The 18,828-nt window shown below is 31.5% G+C and overlaps 1 protein-coding gene across 1 annotated transcript; it reads right to left on the reverse strand.

The window, feature by feature from the left end:
* Window positions 1–15,382: 15,382 nt before the first annotated feature.
* LOC130669843 (uncharacterized) lies at window positions 15,383–17,886 on the reverse strand. Its single transcript, XM_057472954.1, has 2 exons — window positions 17,787–17,886; window positions 15,383–17,238 (listed from the first exon to the last, which is right to left on the reverse strand). The coding sequence occupies exon 2, from the start codon at window positions 17,168–17,170 to the stop codon at window positions 16,268–16,270; it is 903 nt and encodes a 300-aa protein (XP_057328937.1). The 5' UTR covers window positions 17,171–17,238; window positions 17,787–17,886; the 3' UTR covers window positions 15,383–16,267.
* Window positions 17,887–18,828: the final 942 nt, after the last annotated feature.

Here is an 18,828-nt window from a genome sequence, read left to right on the forward strand (position 1 = left end):
AATTAATTAAAGCTTTAAATATTGCACTTAAATACTTATGAAACATCGGAGCTTAAAGCTCTAACTTTATAATAGAATATATAAAATAATATTAATTTTATTAATAGACGAATAATTTGAAAATTAAATAATTTAAATTTGATTAATAGACGCGAATAAATAATTGAAGTAGAGGTTTTCTAGAGTGGAAAAAGCTGAAAAAAAGTCAAAGATTTTCACGATTCATCCATTACCCAATCGTCATCACTATCATATGCATGTAAATTCATTTGTTGGGACTGGGACTTATTCCTTTCGGCATACAATTTGGAAGGTTGCATCATTTCCACTAAATTTTTGTCGATTGGCATTTCTTTCGCACTTAATTTCTTCGATTTCAAGGTTGATCTTAGAACGCAAAGCGAATTCAGACTTTGTGAATTTAAACTGTTCCTTTTTTTGGTTTTAACGACAGGTATCATAGAAAAAGCCCTTTCTGCTGCAGCGTTTGAATGAGGAAGGGCTCTTATGATACTTAATAATACCCGCAAAGCTGGAAACTGGACCGTACCAGCTGAAGACGTGAAGGTGCAAATTTCTCCCCACATCTCATCAAATGACAATTGGCACCATCGGTCCTTCAGACTTGTACTGACATTGTATAAGGAACGCCATTCTTCCTGAAGATTCCCTTTTGGAATCACAAGTGTAGTACAGATGTTCTGTAATCGAGAAATCGATGATCCCCTATCAGAATCAAGGAGAGCGATTTCTTTCGAAAAAACTGTCAGATCAGACAAAAAAGTGTCGTTCAATGGTAACCGTAGGTGAATTTGTTGCGCAGCTGTTACAAAAAATTTTTTACATTGGGAGCGAACTTCATTAATGACTGGTTCAGGAACTCCTAATTCTAATTGGCTCCTTAAATAATCTTCGCAATCGGTTCCAACATTAACTTCAGACTCATCACGGTGGTTCTCGATAGATTTGAAGTTCTAATGTGTGCACTTATTATATTAATTGAATTTGTGGTCTCAATACAATAAGTGTCCCATACATGTGCAAAACTTAAGGTGTCTTGCAAACCTGTCTAGCTGAACTCAGTATCTCCAGGTGAGGGTAAGCCCCGTACTGGACCACACAGTATTAAAATATGAAGAGAGAATTCTTATACCTAAACTTGTCAGGAAGGTTGCGGTAAATTAGTTTAATATACCAAATTTAAATATAAAAACAATGGCATTTATTTCACGAAGACGCTTTACAGATAATATTAATGACAGATGAACAATAACAAAAATGACTGATGACACTGACTCGACTAATTTCACAAAACTGACTCGACTAATTTAATTAACGACAATGTGACTTTACTGACTCTAATTTAATAAACGACTCCAATCATAAAATATTATTTTACAAAACAAATAATTAACCCGACAATAACCAAACGAGTTCACTTACTCCAACAATCTCCAACCTTAACCAGTCCTTCTTTCCACCGATCCTGTTCCTCCAAGACCAAAACCATAACCAGTCCTTCCTTCCAAGTCCACCAAACCATTATAATCCTTTCCAATCCACCAGGTCCAATTCAAAATAAATATTATATAAATAACCGTTTGAATAAACTTAATTAAACTTAACAAAAGAAATAAGCTTCCACGGGCCGTGGGCTAATATGCTCTTGGCCCATTTTGAATGATGACTAGCAGCACGTGTAGTAGTAGTAGTAGACAGAAATTTGTGGAAACCAAGATGTTAGTGGTAGTTGTAGCAAGGCACGTCCGTCCACGGCGGTTGCTGCGAGCCAAGAGACCGATCGCTCGTGGTCTCTGGCCCTCGTACTTCTCCACTCAGGTTGGCCAACCCCTAAAATAAAATGTCGGGACTCGACCGTAGCAACCCCGGCGCATCAATGACTGTATTTTCTTCAGTTGTTGAAGAAGGAGGGCGGATCTTTTGGCGCGAGTCGAAATTATATTTAAATTGTAATGTGGGAGCATTCCACCCCGTTACAAAGTCAATGTTTAAAGCCTTACAGATTGTAGGATCCAATAAATCTGGTTTCATGAACCTTTGAAGTACTTCAACGAACAATTTCTCCGAAGAAGGTTGCAATTTATGGACTAAGGTTTCACTGGCTTGAAAGTGTGCATTCATCTTTTCCAAAGAGTCAAGTGCAAATTTTAAAAAAAGCAGATATGCTTTTGTCACGGGATTACCCATGACATTTAGCAATTTTGTTGCAGCTGCAACACTACTCATAAGAGATTGTTCGGTCAAATGATTAAACATCGCGTCCCAATTGTCCAAAATCCTAGAAATTGCGATTTGACGAGACAACCACCTTGTCGGAGCAAATCGTAAAAGTTTAGAAGATTTTTGCTTAGAACCTTCCTGAAAAACAGTAAATTCAGCCAATCGTTTAGGGCTACCATTGACGAAGTTCGGAATTCCTGAGATAATTTCATAAACTCCACCTGGAATCGCAACTTTGCAAGCGTCTCTAGCGATTAGCGCTAAAGAATGATAAATACACGGTAACGTCAAAAGATGTGGAAGACGTTTGGTCAAATGCTTCTGGAACGAATTATTTATACCAACCATGACCGGTGCACTATCACAAGCAAGTCCAATTAAATTATCCAGTGGAATTTTATTCTGTTCCAAACTATTTGTAAATTCCTCAAGAAGTTTCGTAGTGCAACAGTGGGTGACATCAACGTGAATTAATTGTATTAACTCAGTCCTTATCATCAAAGAATCTGGATCAACATAGCGAGTCATCAACGTCATCCATTTGTCGTTTGTATTATCAGTAGTCTCGTCAACATAAGCCGAAAACTTAGATGTTGGGAGAACTTCTACGATTTGTTGTATTTGATTAACGCTGACAAAGTTGTTAATAATTGCAGTAACTTTGGTTCTACTCGCACTCATGTCTTGTAAAATAGCAGGTTCTTGACCGATGGACTGGAATAATTCTAACAAGTCTTTAGCGATTGACAAGGATAGATTTTTCTGACCTATAGAAGTCGCAAATCGAATTTCAGCTGCTCTAACACGATTAGTAAAATCCAGTTCAGGTGAATATGGACTAGCATCGCTTGATGAATCAGCACTGAGATTCGAAACACGCAAATTTTTTAGGTGTAAATCAGTTACAGCGTGCCTTTTAAGTTCATGCTTTCCACAAGAATATTCTTTATTGCAAATGAGACAAAAAAACTTAGTCGGATCTTTTGGGACATCCGTCACCCATTTCTTCCACTCTGAATTTTCCTCTAGCCATTGGTGTTGAAAATTTTTTTTTCTTGAGTTTCCGTTAGATTTTTTGGCAGAAGGCTCTGGTAATTCCATGTTTTAAAAATGTCTAATTAACACCAATGTTACGCTGATAAAAAAGAATTGAATGAAGAAAAAAAAAAAAATGATACTGCCGTGGAATTGAACACGCGACTTCGCGAACGCGAGGCCAAAATATGACCGCACGTAAAAAAAATTATATAAATAATAAATTAAACTAATAATATTTAATGAAATAGTTAAATTGATAAAGAAAAATAATTAAATACTGATTTAAATACCTGAGGCAATTGCAGAAATTCACTGGAAAATTTTTATTTATTATTTATTTTAATTATTTATAATTAATTTATTTTAATTATTTATAATTAATTTATTTTAATTATTCATAATTAATTTATTTTAATTATGAATAATTAATTTATTTTAAATATTACTTAATATTAAAACAATCACAGATAACAACGCTTGACATCAACGACGTAATCCACACTCACTAACGGGTTAAAATTCACTGAGAACTGACCATCGCAACATTTAAAGTCTGCGATTTAACTCACAAATACATTACACACACTAACGGCTTAGAAATACACATAGAGCGAACCAATTAGAACACTGCAAATCAATGATGTACATCATCGTCAAATTCCGCGAAGCAACGGTTTTGAGACTGGACCTTTGGCGCGCAAACAAACGAAACGTCGATTGTTGATCAACGTCAGTGTCGAGGATAACTTTCGCGCGTTTTTTAATATATGCGGAAATTTCATATGAGAAACACATTAAAATATAAATAATACGAATAAAAATACATAGAAAAATTAAAAATTTTATTGTAAATTAAAAAAAAAAGAAAAAAAAAATCTGATTAAGCCGCGGAATCGAACACGCGACTCTGCGAACGTGAGGCTAAAAGGAAAGCACGCGTCCATTGGTCCATCTTACGGATTAAAGACATGAGGTAATATAAAAGTCGTATTTTAGACTTTAAGTAAGAATTAAGTTTAATAATTATTATAAATAATATGTAATTATCAATAATAATAAATTAACCATTAGACTTACGGTTAGTAGCATAAAAATGATAAAAAACTATAAATAAAGTCTAAAAATTACGTTTTGTTAATTATTTAAATAATATATTGATATGCTTTTTTTGTAAAAATTAGTTAAAGATAATTAGAAATTAATTAATTATTGATTAGTTTAAAAAAAAAAAAAAAAAAATTTGCTCAGTCGCGGTTGCGAACACACGACTTGAAGCTCCTGAAACCTAAACATTAACGCACGTCCACAGCGTCAGTGTATCAATTGGGTGTAACAGCTTGTAAAAAAATCGTATTTGAAACTTTAAGTAACAATTAAAAATAATAATTATTTATTAAAATTAAAATTAATAATCTAAAATTTATTATTAAATAAAAGTACAATGAGAGGATTATGTTTTAATATTTATTTATCTATTTTACAGCCATTGAAATTTATCAACAAATTTTTAATTATCAATTAATTAAAATATTTGAACAGATAAATATTTAAAAATTAATTGCGTTAAAAAAAAATTAAAAAAAAAAAAATCAAATTCGAGTGCGGATTTGAACACGCAAATCTGAGCGGGTACGAAATGACGCATGGTGGGAGTAACATTTCTCCTCCGCTTGTCTACAGCGCTTGGTTTCTCTCGGCTTCATTCGGTTTCCTGACACACCGATAGACAAAGTTGCGTGTGTGCACCGCGCGCACGGCGCTCTGGAAGGGGTAGAAATATCCCACGTTCTGGCAGCACTGATCTTAGCCATTCAGGGGACCAGGCATTAATGACAACGAGTGTATATATAAAGCAACGATCTACGACGTTATCGTGAAAAATTTTATTTATAAAGTGGTAGACGATCACTCGATGGCAGCAACCGGCGGTTTCTGTAGGCACAAAAAAATTGTTTGCTCCCGGCGATATAAGTGAGGCGCGTGTAACTCCACCAGGAGAGGGAAATAAGACCTTAGGCCTTAAAATTAGGGGGGAAGTGCGTACTTTCGACTAAGGTATAAAGAAAAAGTTTTTTCTTGCTCTAAGAAAATTTTTTCTCATCCTCAGAATTTTTGCTTCCAATTTTTATAGGAAAAATTTTTTGTATTAAAGCAAGTAAAAATTTATTTGGGACAAGTAAAATTTCCTTGTACCAAAAAATGTTTTTTTTTTATGTAAGTTGCAAGCAATATTTTAATTGATAATTGATTATTGTCAATCTTCCTTATTCAACTTTAATTATGACTTAATTTTTATCTACGTTTATTACCATTTTTATTATAGTTTTAATTGATATTTTAATTTAAACTTATCACCATATCTTTTTTTTCGTTTATTTTTAATAAACAATTGTAGCAATTTATGAGATGTAATTCGAGCATTAGCCTATTAATAGTAAATAATTCAAGTTCATAAATTTATTTGAATCACTCGGTATATGTATTTCACGCTTATCATATATATAAGTATCAAAGCAGTTCAAAATTATTATAAACCATGCAAACCTATCTGTTAGTGTTTCTTTACATGTGCATCATTTATAATAGTTTGAACAAATAATGACTTGTTTGATTGTTTATTTCATTGATTCCTGCTACAACCATACTGTTAACATTTTGTACTACCTACTTAATACTGTTGAGCTAATTAAACGTAATATTGTAATTAAGAAATACTTAATTGCTATTTTGATCCACTTAGTCTACAGATAATCTTGTGCCTCAATTATAAATATAATAATTCATCAATTGGTTAATATACGAAAATGATCAAAACATTACTGTTTAGACACATCTCAACCATTTAATAAGCCATCTCTTCAATAATTATTGATGGCCAAAGTCCAATTAATGATGAATTTCACAATCTCCATAAATTATAAAGCTATTAATTTATAAAAAAAAAAAAAAAATGATTTATTTTGGAGAGTCCCTGGTTAAAAAAGAGAATTAAAGAGGATTGAAAATGAATTGAATCCTTTTTAATTCTCTTTAAAGAATTAAATAGAATTAAGGCAAATTCATATTTTGAAATTTTTAATACTTTTGAATTCTCTTCAGAGAAATCGAATAGAATAAAGAACTATTCCCAAGAAAAATATAGAGAGCCCGAACTGGGATGGATATCCCGAATTATCCATTAGGAAGACCACTGGTTATACCAAATATAATATATTGTCTACACCAGATATATATATATTATAACGCAAAAATTATACGCTAATCTTTGCGCTACAACTTCGTTCTCTGTCCTTAGCCTCCAGTCTCAATACTAATAGGGCGCCAGGTAATTTTTATCACTGGAATCACCAAACCAGTAAATTACGAAAATTTTAATAATTTTTGATCTGTGGAATTATTTCATAAACCACGCATAAATAAGATGGATAATTTTTGATCTGTGGAATTATCACCAAAACCACGCATAAAATAAAATTCAAAACTAAAACTAAAATGTTCAAAACTTAATAGCAAAACAAGACAGAGACTGGAGCACTAAAAACAGAGTTACGGTATGCCGTGGTGTCGCTCAGTGTGTAGGTTTATGGAGAGAGGGAGTCGTCCGGGTTAAATCATCCCAAACTCGTGTAAATTATTAGTGGATTTGCAATTTTTATTTAACAATAAATCAAATACTAGAACATAATACAAATAATCTTACTTTCTATAACAAAATACTGAATCCGAAAAATACAACGATCCGGTAAATCCGGACGGCAACTTGGCATCTAAATGATGCGCGTCAAAACCTTATAACTAAATTAATTAAAAATAATTAATTAAAATAAATTAAATAACTGGAGCCAACCGATACTCGAATAGTTCTCGGTGAACGGGAACCATAATCATAAATTTGTTACTCTAGCATACTTGCTGTAGCAAAAATCGTACGACTAACGTACCTGGATCTCATTTTTGACGTTCATTAGGCAATAATTAACTTACTGACTAACATATTCCCTATAATTATTTTATAAAAATAATATTAACATTAGATCGCGAACCTGACTCAAAACTGTAGCTACTTTCTCATACTTTTCACAAATCTTATATCTTTTCTTTAACTAAAACCGTAGCATAATACCTCAAGATTCTAACTCAAACTCGATTAATTATTTATAATAATTTTCTCATACCTGATTACTGATGAATAAAATATCAAGTAACGTCTCACACTGTTTAAACAATACTTCTGTAACGATAACTCCAACCTGTAGCTTTCTGAAGCATCACTCCTGACACGTCTGCTCGCTTCGAGCGACCAGAGTCGAATCCCCTACTGTACTCCCCAAACCAAAAACATCATCGCCATCTATACCGGCTCTCTATACTTTACCCCATAACTCCAACTCGATATTGAGTATGGATATCCCAATGTGTGCGCTCTCCTGGACTTGGCTTCGGTGAGATCGCAGACTAAAATTCTTAAATTTAAGTGACCAACGGTTACCCTCAGCAGCACACTGGTCAAAGCTGTCCACTGAGGCCTACCAACAAAACCCAAAACTCCAAAAATGACCAGAAATAGCGGCTTCCACAGCGATAGTGGTCACTAAACCATCGCTGAGTCCTGCCAATCATAATAACGAAAACTGATCTCTTACACCTAGTCCATAGTCCCTATTTTGGAGCGCTAGCATTTCAGCTAGACCTCTGCACTCCACATGGAAGTCTCATAGGGTCAGGCAAGCATCCTGACATCAGATACAACCGGGTGGCAATTACCTGAGCCCCATTCCACGGTTGCTCCGACTTTTCCACATACTCAATAAATCAAAACCTGTAAATTCCAAAACTCAAACTTTATCTTTTAACCAACTCTAATCTCCACCCATCTCCCATAATAAATTTCCCATATTAATTTTCTGTAGCTAAACGTTACTCCATATTTTATTCTTAGACTATATTTCGATCACCAAAAAAAACTGTATAAAAATCGCAATTTACTGTAGCTAAATTCTGAATCTTGAGTTACCATGCTCGGTTATGCCCCAAAATCAGTTGGTGCTTGTGACGTCAACTCAATCCAAGCCTCGTCCAAAAAATAACGTCACAATATATATATATATATATATATATATATATATATAGGACGTGGTGCAGGGTATACTGCGCCACTACCAGTAGGTACTTCCCACTCTGCTACGCAAAGTTCACTTGGTAGCAGAGGAGTGAAGACTGACGATAACGTCCGCTGCATTTGCTTTTAACACTTCTACTATGAGTGTCCATATCCAAGAAGCCCGCACGCTCTAGCGGTGAGCGCGGAACTAGCTTTCGCTCACTTACTCTCTCCCGCCAGATTGTCGGTCGGCGAGCGTCTCACGATCACTCTTACATTTTTTTCCCGTTGCCTTTTTCTCTTTTAATTCCTTTTTTTCCACAATTTTCTCCATAAAAAAAAATAAAGTTTCACTTATAAAATGATTATTTCTTTTCGTTCCCAGAATAAAATTTTAAAATATAAATAATTACTAATCATTATTATTTTGTTTTTTCAAAGTTTAAAAGAAAAATAATTTTTTTTTTATGGTTACAATTCTCTCGAATTCTCAGCGAGAACAGGAATTGCAACATGACTTTGAAATTAAAAAAAATAAGATGGAATTAAACTTTTTCGAATCCTGTTTTATTCTCTCGGATTCTCGGGAAGAACAGAAATTGCAACATTATTTTAGAATGAAAAAGAATTAGTTAGAATTAAATTTTTCCGAATCCTCTTTTATTCTCTTGAATCCTCCGCGAGAAAAGAAATTGAATATTATTTTAGAATCCCAAGCGAATTTGTTTATACCGAAAATTTAAGTTTCTTTTGAGTTCATTTCCGGTGTAGTAGAAATTGATGAATATTTCGGTATCCTTTACGAATTATACCCAATGAATACCGAGATTATACTCAAATCGTCTCATGTTTTGGGTATGTTTTTGAATTTTTCAAACTTAAATGATACTGAAAAAATATCTATTTCAAGCACGATTTATACTCAAATTATACCGAAATCAGAGAGGTTGAGGACAATATCTATCTATATAAGTCTTTACCTGGTAAAAAAAAAAAAATGTTTCTTTGAAGTTTAAAGTGAATAAATTTATTGCCTACATAGAAAATTATAATAGTAGTTTATCTATCGAGTGCGATCGTGTTTAAGACGCGAGTGTGAAGATTGGTGCCCGAGCCGAAGGCGAGGGTACCAACACACAAGCGTATTAGATTCGATTGTACTAGATAAATACATTAGTTTTTGTGACAGATATTTGAAATTTACTAAATTTAGTGACTATAAATGGCAGGTTATAAATCCACATTCATTTATTTGGTAACATTGTTTTGAGTATTTGTTGAAAATTAGAGAGAAGTCGGTAAGTGGACGAATTAAAATGATAATAAATTTTGTCACAAGATGGCTCGTTAAGTTATTTCGATATTTTTTGGTCATTTGCTATCGCACATGTAACCAAAAAATATTTTTTGATCCGATGATGACGTCACTATTAGAACGATTAAGTATCTTTTTCACTAGCTGTATCTTATCTAATATTTTTTGCTGCCGGCTATAGGCGCTAAATGTCGTAGATTTCAAGTGTTTGTCACAAAAAAATACTATTTCAATTAAGTGTTTGGTATTATAATGCTTTTGAGTAGTAAATCCTTATTTACTTTTTTTTTATATCACCAAAATTAAAAAAAATTTCACTGTTATAGGAAATGTTTCTGTTTGTGTTTGATAGGCATGCAATTATTATCAATTTAGTATTTATATGATTCTATTACAATAATAGTATAGATAGTTAACATAAATATAATGCATAAAAAAATCAAACCGTAAATAAAAATAAAATTGATTATTTCATGAAGACCCGTGACAGCGCTATGAGGACTTCACGAGACTCTCAAGTGAGAAGTCACAAGTTCGGAACCTCAGACAATTATCACTATTTTTTCTTTTTTTTTTTTTTAGTAGATTTTGTTATGTCCACCGCTTAGATTTAAATTAATCATCCGGGATTTCTCCCTTTGGTAGCGATAGAAGAATTTAACGAGCGATTTGGAGGATGCGGACAACAGTAAAGAATACGAGGAAGGTTTTCACTTCCTATATTTATTATTTAATGTGGGTTTTTCGAAGAGTACGAACCCAAACGCCTTCGAGCTTGATCACGTTGCATTTATAAATCGATCAATAGAGAGAAAATGTTTTAAATGTCTCTCACTTACCTTTAGATGATTCTTTCTTCTAACACGGCAGGTTTTTATCCCTCCAGAACTTTGCGGCTCACTCGGCCTCCTCCTGAGTGGATTTGGTTGAATAGGCGCGGCTGGGGTTGTAGGATAAAATTTTATGTGCTACTTTCGAATGAAACTCTGAAGATTGAAGTTATGATCTCTAGTCTTTTTATTAAACGTTTCGATTACAATATTTTTAATTGAACTTCACTTATACACTATACTTTTCACAAATTTTATGAATACAATTTTATTGTATTATGCGTCTTTATTGGGCCCGAAAGCTATTATGCGCAAAACTGAATCGATTCGAGATTGGATTACAATTTATTTTTATTTTGTATCACTATTCGATCGAACCTAATTTTTAATAGTTGTTTGAGAATTTTAAATAAATAATTTGGATTCAGTTATTGACTTTTCGACGCAAACGCGGATTCCTGCAATAACTGAATTTAATAGAATTTTATTTTAAAGGTCTTACTGACTGTTCGACGCAAACGCGGATTCCTGCAGTAAGATTAAATGATTTTTAGATAGATTTTTAATTTAAAATATTCCCTATTGACTTTTCGACGCAATCGCGGATTCCTGCAATAGGGTTCTTATTAAAAAGATAAAATTTCTCTTATTGACTTTTCGACGCAAACGCGGATTCCTGCAATAAGATTCACGAAATTTTCGCGGTTTCGTTATTCGCGGTCCGTAGGGCTCAAGATCATAAGATCTGATAGTCAACTAAGGCCCTGAGCCATGGTGCTCAGGCTATTTAAAACTTTGATTGATGTTTGATGGGAGTAATTAATTTGTTGTCATTGGTAGAAAATGACGACAAGTTTTTATTTATTCGTCAATCGTTATTGCAATAATCGTCGCGCTACTTTTATACGCATAAGTGATGGTAGAACTGACGCTGCGTTTTCACGTGCTTTTGTAAAGAGAAGTTTCGTAAATTTATTTATGAAATAAAATAAATTAAATAAAAAGATTTATTGGACATAACAATTTCATAAAAATCTAACTATTGTATTTGTCCTCATGATGGAATTTTCAAAAAATTTTGCTACCTCTAAACTCAGCTCGATGAGCTGAGTCAGGAAATACATTTAGTTCAAAAGTTTATATATGTATTTATATATATATATATATATATATGTATATATATATATATGTATGTATATATATATATATATATATATATATATATATATATATATATATAATATAACGCGCCGTTCTCTAACGATAGCGTCCGCAATTCTACACCGATCTTAATGGAACTCAGTATACTTATTCTATGGACGATTACCTTGGATGAGTTCGAAGATGAGCCAATTCGGCCAATAAGTTTAGAAGTTATGGTTAATTGAAATTTTGTAAAATTTTCAAAAAAAATTTATTTGCCACTTTAACTGGATGTAACTTCTAAACGGAAGGAGATAGCTTATTTTCGTTTGTTCTATGTGGAAGCTCGTCCAATTGCCTACAATTTTGACTATACAGCTCATTGACTGGACCATTTTTTCTAGTAGATAAATGGTTTTGAACATTTACAAAATATTATAAAAACTAATTTTATGCAGGTTTTTACTTTGATTATAGCCACAATTTAGAACCGATCGCCTTGAAACTTAGTACACGTATTTTGTGGGTGACTAGCTTGTTCGAGTTTGAAAATTAGTTCAATCGGTCGATTAGTTTAGAAGTTATAGCATTTCAAAATTTTAAAAACGTCTAAAATTCATATTTTTACCTATTCTTCCTTCAATATCTTTTGAATGTGATAACTTATCGACTTTATATAAAATTCATCTGAAAGCTCTTCGAATAAGCTTTAATTTTCATGCCTATATATATGCCTAGACCACTGAAATTACTTATTTTACCATTCATTTAATGAAATTTTGCTATTGCATTAGTTCTCCTACTTCTTAGTTCATTCATGGAGCTACTTAAATTCATATTATCGCAGTGTGACACTTATAAAATCCAAACATCTCAATTCAGTAGGTATATACAATTTCGTTTTATCGACAGTGTATAAATGATATGATATATCAATAACAAGATTAACATTAGTTATGGTGATAATATTCTCTATATCTACTCGTCGTTTGATATTCTAATAGGCTTTTTATTTCAAATATTCGTACTAATTTCAAGTATGACACTTTGATGTATCACAATCAATTTTTAATCTTAGAATATTTTATTAGTAGATTCTATTGAAAGCAAATTATCGCCTTTGTCTTTATGGTAGAATTCTCGAGCATTAAAACCATAATCTATCATAATTTTTCGAATAAGGTCCGGAATACCATTGGTCCGACAGTTTGAATATATGCATACGTATCTTTGAATAACGTCAAATCAAAACATATAGTGCATTATCATCAAAAATTCTTCTGAAGCTCATTTAGATAGCTTCAATTTTTGGCATTATACTTATAATTATTTGATTTTTTCTTGTTTTATCATCTCGAGAATTTTTACCAAAATGTAAAAAAAAATTTTATTTCATTATTAACTTTTATTTGAACAGTGACAAAATTCAACAATGAGAAATCTACTTCCATTTCGGCTGCCGAATGGCCTTTTTAATTATTTATTAAAAAAACATATAAATAAATTATTCAACTAATATACTTAAACACATCAAACATATCGATATCTAAGAAATTAATTTTTTTATCTCAGTATAACTTTGGTATAAATTGTTTAAAAAAAAAACCTAAATTATTATTGTGGGTAAGTATAATTTGAGTATACTTTTAGAATTCTACTAAAAACATACCAAACTGATACTCAAATACCAGGTATGTTTTAGATATTTATTCGGTGTAACCAAATTCGCTAAGGATTAAAAAGAATTAGTTAGAATTGAACTTTTTCCAATCCGCTTTTATCCTATTCAATCCTCCGCGAGAACAGAAACTGAATATTACTTTGAAATTAAAAAGAATTAGTTAGAATTAAACTTTTTCGAATCCTTTTTTATTCTCTTGAATCCTCCGCGAGAACAGAAATTCAAAGTTATTGTAGAATTAAAAAGAATTAGTTAGAATTAAACTTCTTCCAATCCTCTTTAATTCTCTTGAATCCTCCACGGGAACAGAAATTAAATATTATTTCAGAATTTAAAAGGATAAGTTAAGATTAAACTTTTCGAATCCTTTTTTATTCTCTTGAATCCTCCGCGAGAACAGAAATTCAAAGATATTGTAGAATTAAAAAGAATTAGTTAGAATTAAACTTCTTCCCATCCTCTTTTATTCTCTTGAATCCTCCACGGGAACAGAAATTAAATATTATTTGAGAATTTAAAAGGATAAGTTAAGATTAAACTTAATGAATCTTTTTTAATTCTTTTAAATCCTCCACGGGAACAGAAATGGAATATTATTTTAGAATTGAAAAAGATGTTAGAATTAAACTTTTTTGAATTCTTTTTTATTCTCTTGAATCCTCCGCGAGAACAGAAATTAAATATTGTTTTAGAATTTAAAAGGATAAGTTTAGATTAAACTTTTCGAATCCTTTTTTATTCTCTTGAATCCGCCACGAGAACAGAAATTGAATAATATTTTAGAATTAAATAGAATTAGTTAGAATTAAATCTTTTCGAATCCTATTTCATTCTCTTGAATCCTCCGCGAGAACAGAAATTGAATATTATTTTAGAATTAAAAAGAATTAGTTAGAATTAATCTATTTTGAATCCTCTTTTATTCTCTTGAATCCTCCACGGGAACAGAAATTAAATAGTATTTTAGAATTACAAAGAATTAGTTAGAATTAAACTTTTTTGAATTCTCTTTTATTCTCTTGAATCCTCCGCGAGAACAAAAATTGAATATTATTTTAGAATTAAAAACGCATTAGTTAGAATTAATCTTTTTTTAATCCTCTTTTATTTTCTTGAATCCTCCACGGGAACAGAAATTAAATATTATTCTAGAATTAAAAAGAATTAGTTAGAATTAACTTTTTTTGAATCACCTTTTATTCTCTTGAATCCTCCACGGGAACAGAAATTAAATATTATTTTAGAATTAAAAAGAATTAGTTAGAATTAAACTTTTTTGAATCCTCTTTTGTTCTCTTGAATCCTCCACGGGAACAGAAATTAAATATTATTTTAGAATTAAAAAGAATTAGCCAGAATTAAACTTTTTTAAATCCTCTTTTATTCTTTTGAATCCTCCGCGAGAACAAACATTGAATATTATTTTAGAATTAAAAACAATTAGTTAGAATTAATCTTTTTCGAATCCTCTTTCATTCTCTTGAATCCTCTACGGGAACAGAAATTAAATATTATTCTAGAATTGAAAAGAATGAGTTAGAATTAAACTTTTTTGAATCCTCTTTTGTTCTCTTGAATCCTCCACAGGAACAGAAATTAAATATTATTTTAGAATTAAAAAGAATTAGTTAGAATTAAACTTTTTGAATCCTTTTTTATTCTTTTCAATCCTCCGCGTGATCAGAAATTGCAATATTATTTTAGAATTAAAAAGGATAAGTTAGGATTAAAAATATTTAATCCTTTTTTATTCTTCTTAATCCTAAAACGATAATAATTTTTTCGCTAGATGAAAGAGAATTAAAAAGGATTCATTTTATCCTCGATCTGAATTCTCCGGAGAATTAAGAGTATTGAAGAGTATTAAGTAGTATTAAATATGTGTGCTTTTTCAATCCTTTTTAATTCACTTTTTTAACCAGGGGTATTAAATAATGAATAATAAGTGAGAATAGAATATTTTTATATAGTGGAAACCTAAACATGCAAACCTCTCAATAAGACAATTTATAGATAAATTGAGAAAAATATAGATAGCCTGAACTGGGAATCGAACCCAGACCAATTCGGTATCGCGCCGAGTGCTCTACCAGTTGAGCTATCCGGCACTGTACTATATTCCATTCAATTTGATCTATAACTTATTGAGCCACACCGTCCTTCGTACGGTAATACACCATTTTATATAGTGGAAACCTAAACATGCAAACCTCTCATTAAGACAATTTATAGAATACATTTATTCGTATATCTGAACCATACTTTATTATTAATTTTTGCTTCGATTGAAACCATTGAAATTCTACTTTATTACTTAAAAGTAAATAACAGTTATCGCTAAAACGATACAGATATTATTACATTTTACGTGGAAAGAATCCAGTTGTTGTCGTCATTGCTTTTTCAGGTCGTCCTCTTAATTTTCTTGGTGGTGGTAAAATAACAGTCGATAAGTCTACATTATTATCATTATTAACAACAGTAGTTGAATCCATTTGTTGATTTTTCTGAAATATTGAAACAATATTTTCTAACTTTTGACGTATTTGATCGAATTCTGGTTTTGTTGCTTGGAGAGCGTCCTTTAAAATCGTATCAAAAAATTTGTGGAGAATTCGTTGTCTTTCATTTTCAAATGTTTCTCCAATCCTGTATTCAGCAACAGCAGTGATATCGTTGGATAGGATAGTGTGTGTCTCGGAAGTCTCTGCTAATTCCGTTACTGATTTAGTACTAGGTGGATTTACAACAAACGAATCAGCTAGGGAAAAATCAAGGAAATTTGAACTTAAAATTGCTAAGTTTCCTTTTTTTGACCATTTATCATCACATAATTCGGCACAAAAAAGATTCAAATTAAAATATTTTCTTACAGCTAGAATGTGAACATATGGTAATTTAAGACTCTTCTGAAAGTGTCATGAACAGTCAGTAGCAGAAGATGTTAAACGATAGCCTTTAATTAATATATTACAAACCTTAGTCTTAGTGCAACTTGCAGTCATGTTGATATAGGAATATTTTTGTAATTCCTCTTTGACTTTATTAAATGCTACTCTTGTCAAAAAATCAGCGTATTCGTTCACACAAGAACCAAGTTCATTCTCAATGTTTAATCGCTTTAAGCCATCTGTTGCAATTAATAAATTAGTTTCCAGCTTAGATGACTTCAACATAATAAAAAAATTATTTGCAAATTCACAAAGCGTACTGTGATAGTTGCACACGGATTTTATTTGCTTATTTGCACTTTCAACAATATTGTTTGTGTCATTCCCATAATTAAATTCAGCCATAGCATACATAGTCCATTTATCACGGATTTCATGCCAGTTATGGTTGAAATAATTTATGACACAATTTGGTGCTTTAGACAACAATTTTTGGTATACTTTGTCATAGTACTTTTGTGATTTAGCATAAGCTAAATTACGAAGCAACTCAAAGCTTCCCAATCTTTCCTCTTTAGATAATTTCATGCGTTTTAACTGTCTGTCAAAAGTTTTTAACGTATGAAACAAACACAGCAAAAACCGAGTATCGGGAAAAACTTCTGCAAATGCACGTCTCTCAGTTAGATCCTTGTCCGTCATTATGCATGTTGTTTTCTTACAGGCTTCTTCGTTTAATTCGCGGAAGTTTCTGGCTATCCATTTAATATTTTCGGCTGTTTCCGATGTTACTATTGCTTCTGCAACGATTTCTCCTCTCCGGCTACCATTTTGAATCATTATTAAATATAATGCACAACCTAAATTGAACAATTTATATGTTCCATCAATAAAAAGCATTTCTGGCCAATTAGTCATAGATTTTTTCATCGAAGCATCAGTAAAAAGTAATGCTTTAAAAGTTTTATCGTTATCTAAATTAATTCTTGTTGTGCAACCTGAAATCGAAAAATAAGTATGAAGATTTCAATATGAACAGTAGTAAAGAGGGGTAATTTAATCCAAAAAAATCCGAGTGATAATTTCTCCGTTCAATGTAATATGAATTATTTTAGATACGATTTATGTTACGTCCAGATTATTGGACTTAATTTAATATTTATATTAGTCCAAGCCAACGGCTTATAGACTGGGAATCTGTGAGGATGTTTGTCTGGGTTGATAATTGATAAAACTTAAATTACAATTAATTATCTATATATTGAGACCAAAAAAAAATAGTTTTACAATTACAAGAGTTTACAAACAAAAATTTTATGATAACTTGAAATTATTCTACAAAAGTACTCGGTGGCTACTTGCCGACACTAGATATTATGAATTTTGGTTTATCTGTATATTAGGTGGCAATCAGCCGCCGCTAGGTAGTATAAATTTGAATTTATATATTTAGTCGTCACCATGAGATTAATTTCAATAACCGATCGGTTTAAATATAAAATAATTTGATTTATATAAAAAGTAACTTATTTAAGAATCACAGTACCTGAGATCGCAGCAATTAGATTGGTTTGTTAGTAGGTTACACTGAATTTAATGTGCGATTAAACTTATTTTTGTCGTTAGATTTAATTTCTTGAATAATTATTAGCTGAATAGAGATTACAAGAATACTCGGGAAATGTTGATGAATTTGAATGTGAAAACACTTGTACAATAATTGAATGGACTTAAGTGTGTAGACACTTGCAAAATAGTTGAATTAATTTTCAGTGTGAAGACACTTGCAATAAAATAGTTGAATCAATTTTCAGTGTGAGGACACTTGAAATAAAAGTTGAATTAATTTTCAGTGTGAGGACACTCGAAAATAAAAAGTTGAATTCATTTTCAGTGTGAGGACACTCGAAAATAAAAAGGAAACTAGTGCTGAACTAGTACGGAAAAAGTGTGAGAACACTTGAATTTTCCTTTCCTTACTCAACTGGAACTAAACTGAACTGAGCCGAACTGCATCGAGCAGTTAGCTCTCCTAGCTCCTACTATCTCCGACAGTTAACTCCAACTAAACCCTGACTGTCGATTTTTGGTTCGACGACACTTTTTATAATCTCTTATCGGGTCTATTCAAAGTATTGTTTTGGGGGAAAACTGTGTCCAATCGAAGCACAGTTCCTATGGGACGATTCCCTTTCTCTATGATTTTCACCTTAGGTAAGCAGGAAGGGCGTGCCCCTATGTGGAGCTATGTGCGTGCGCACCCACACATACACCCACATGTACAATATTTTACTTATAACAATATTTAAAATTTAAATATTTACATTTATTTATAATTATTGTTTAAATTTATTTATTATTATAAGCTTAATTTACTTAAAAATTACTAATTTTTGTTGGTCAATTAAATCCTAATTTGAATTTAAAATAGGTGGCTAGCAGCCGACACTATTTACAATATTAAAAAGTAAAAATTATTAAGATTATAATAAAAAGAAAATATTATTAGGTGGCTAGTCAGCCGACTCTAATTTACAATATTTAAAAATTATATTTACCATCTTAAATTTTAAATTACTCATGATTTT

The sequence above is a fragment of the Microplitis mediator genome, chromosome 6 (assembly GCF_029852145.1).
Source record: "Microplitis mediator isolate UGA2020A chromosome 6, iyMicMedi2.1, whole genome shotgun sequence".
In the NCBI taxonomy this organism is placed as follows: Eukaryota; Metazoa; Arthropoda; class Insecta; order Hymenoptera; family Braconidae; genus Microplitis; species Microplitis mediator.

Coding starts and splice junctions, on each gene's coding strand:
- LOC130669843 (XM_057472954.1), bottom strand. CDS start 17,170: ATGAAAAAATCTATGACTAATTGGCCAGAAATGCTTTTTATTGATGGA.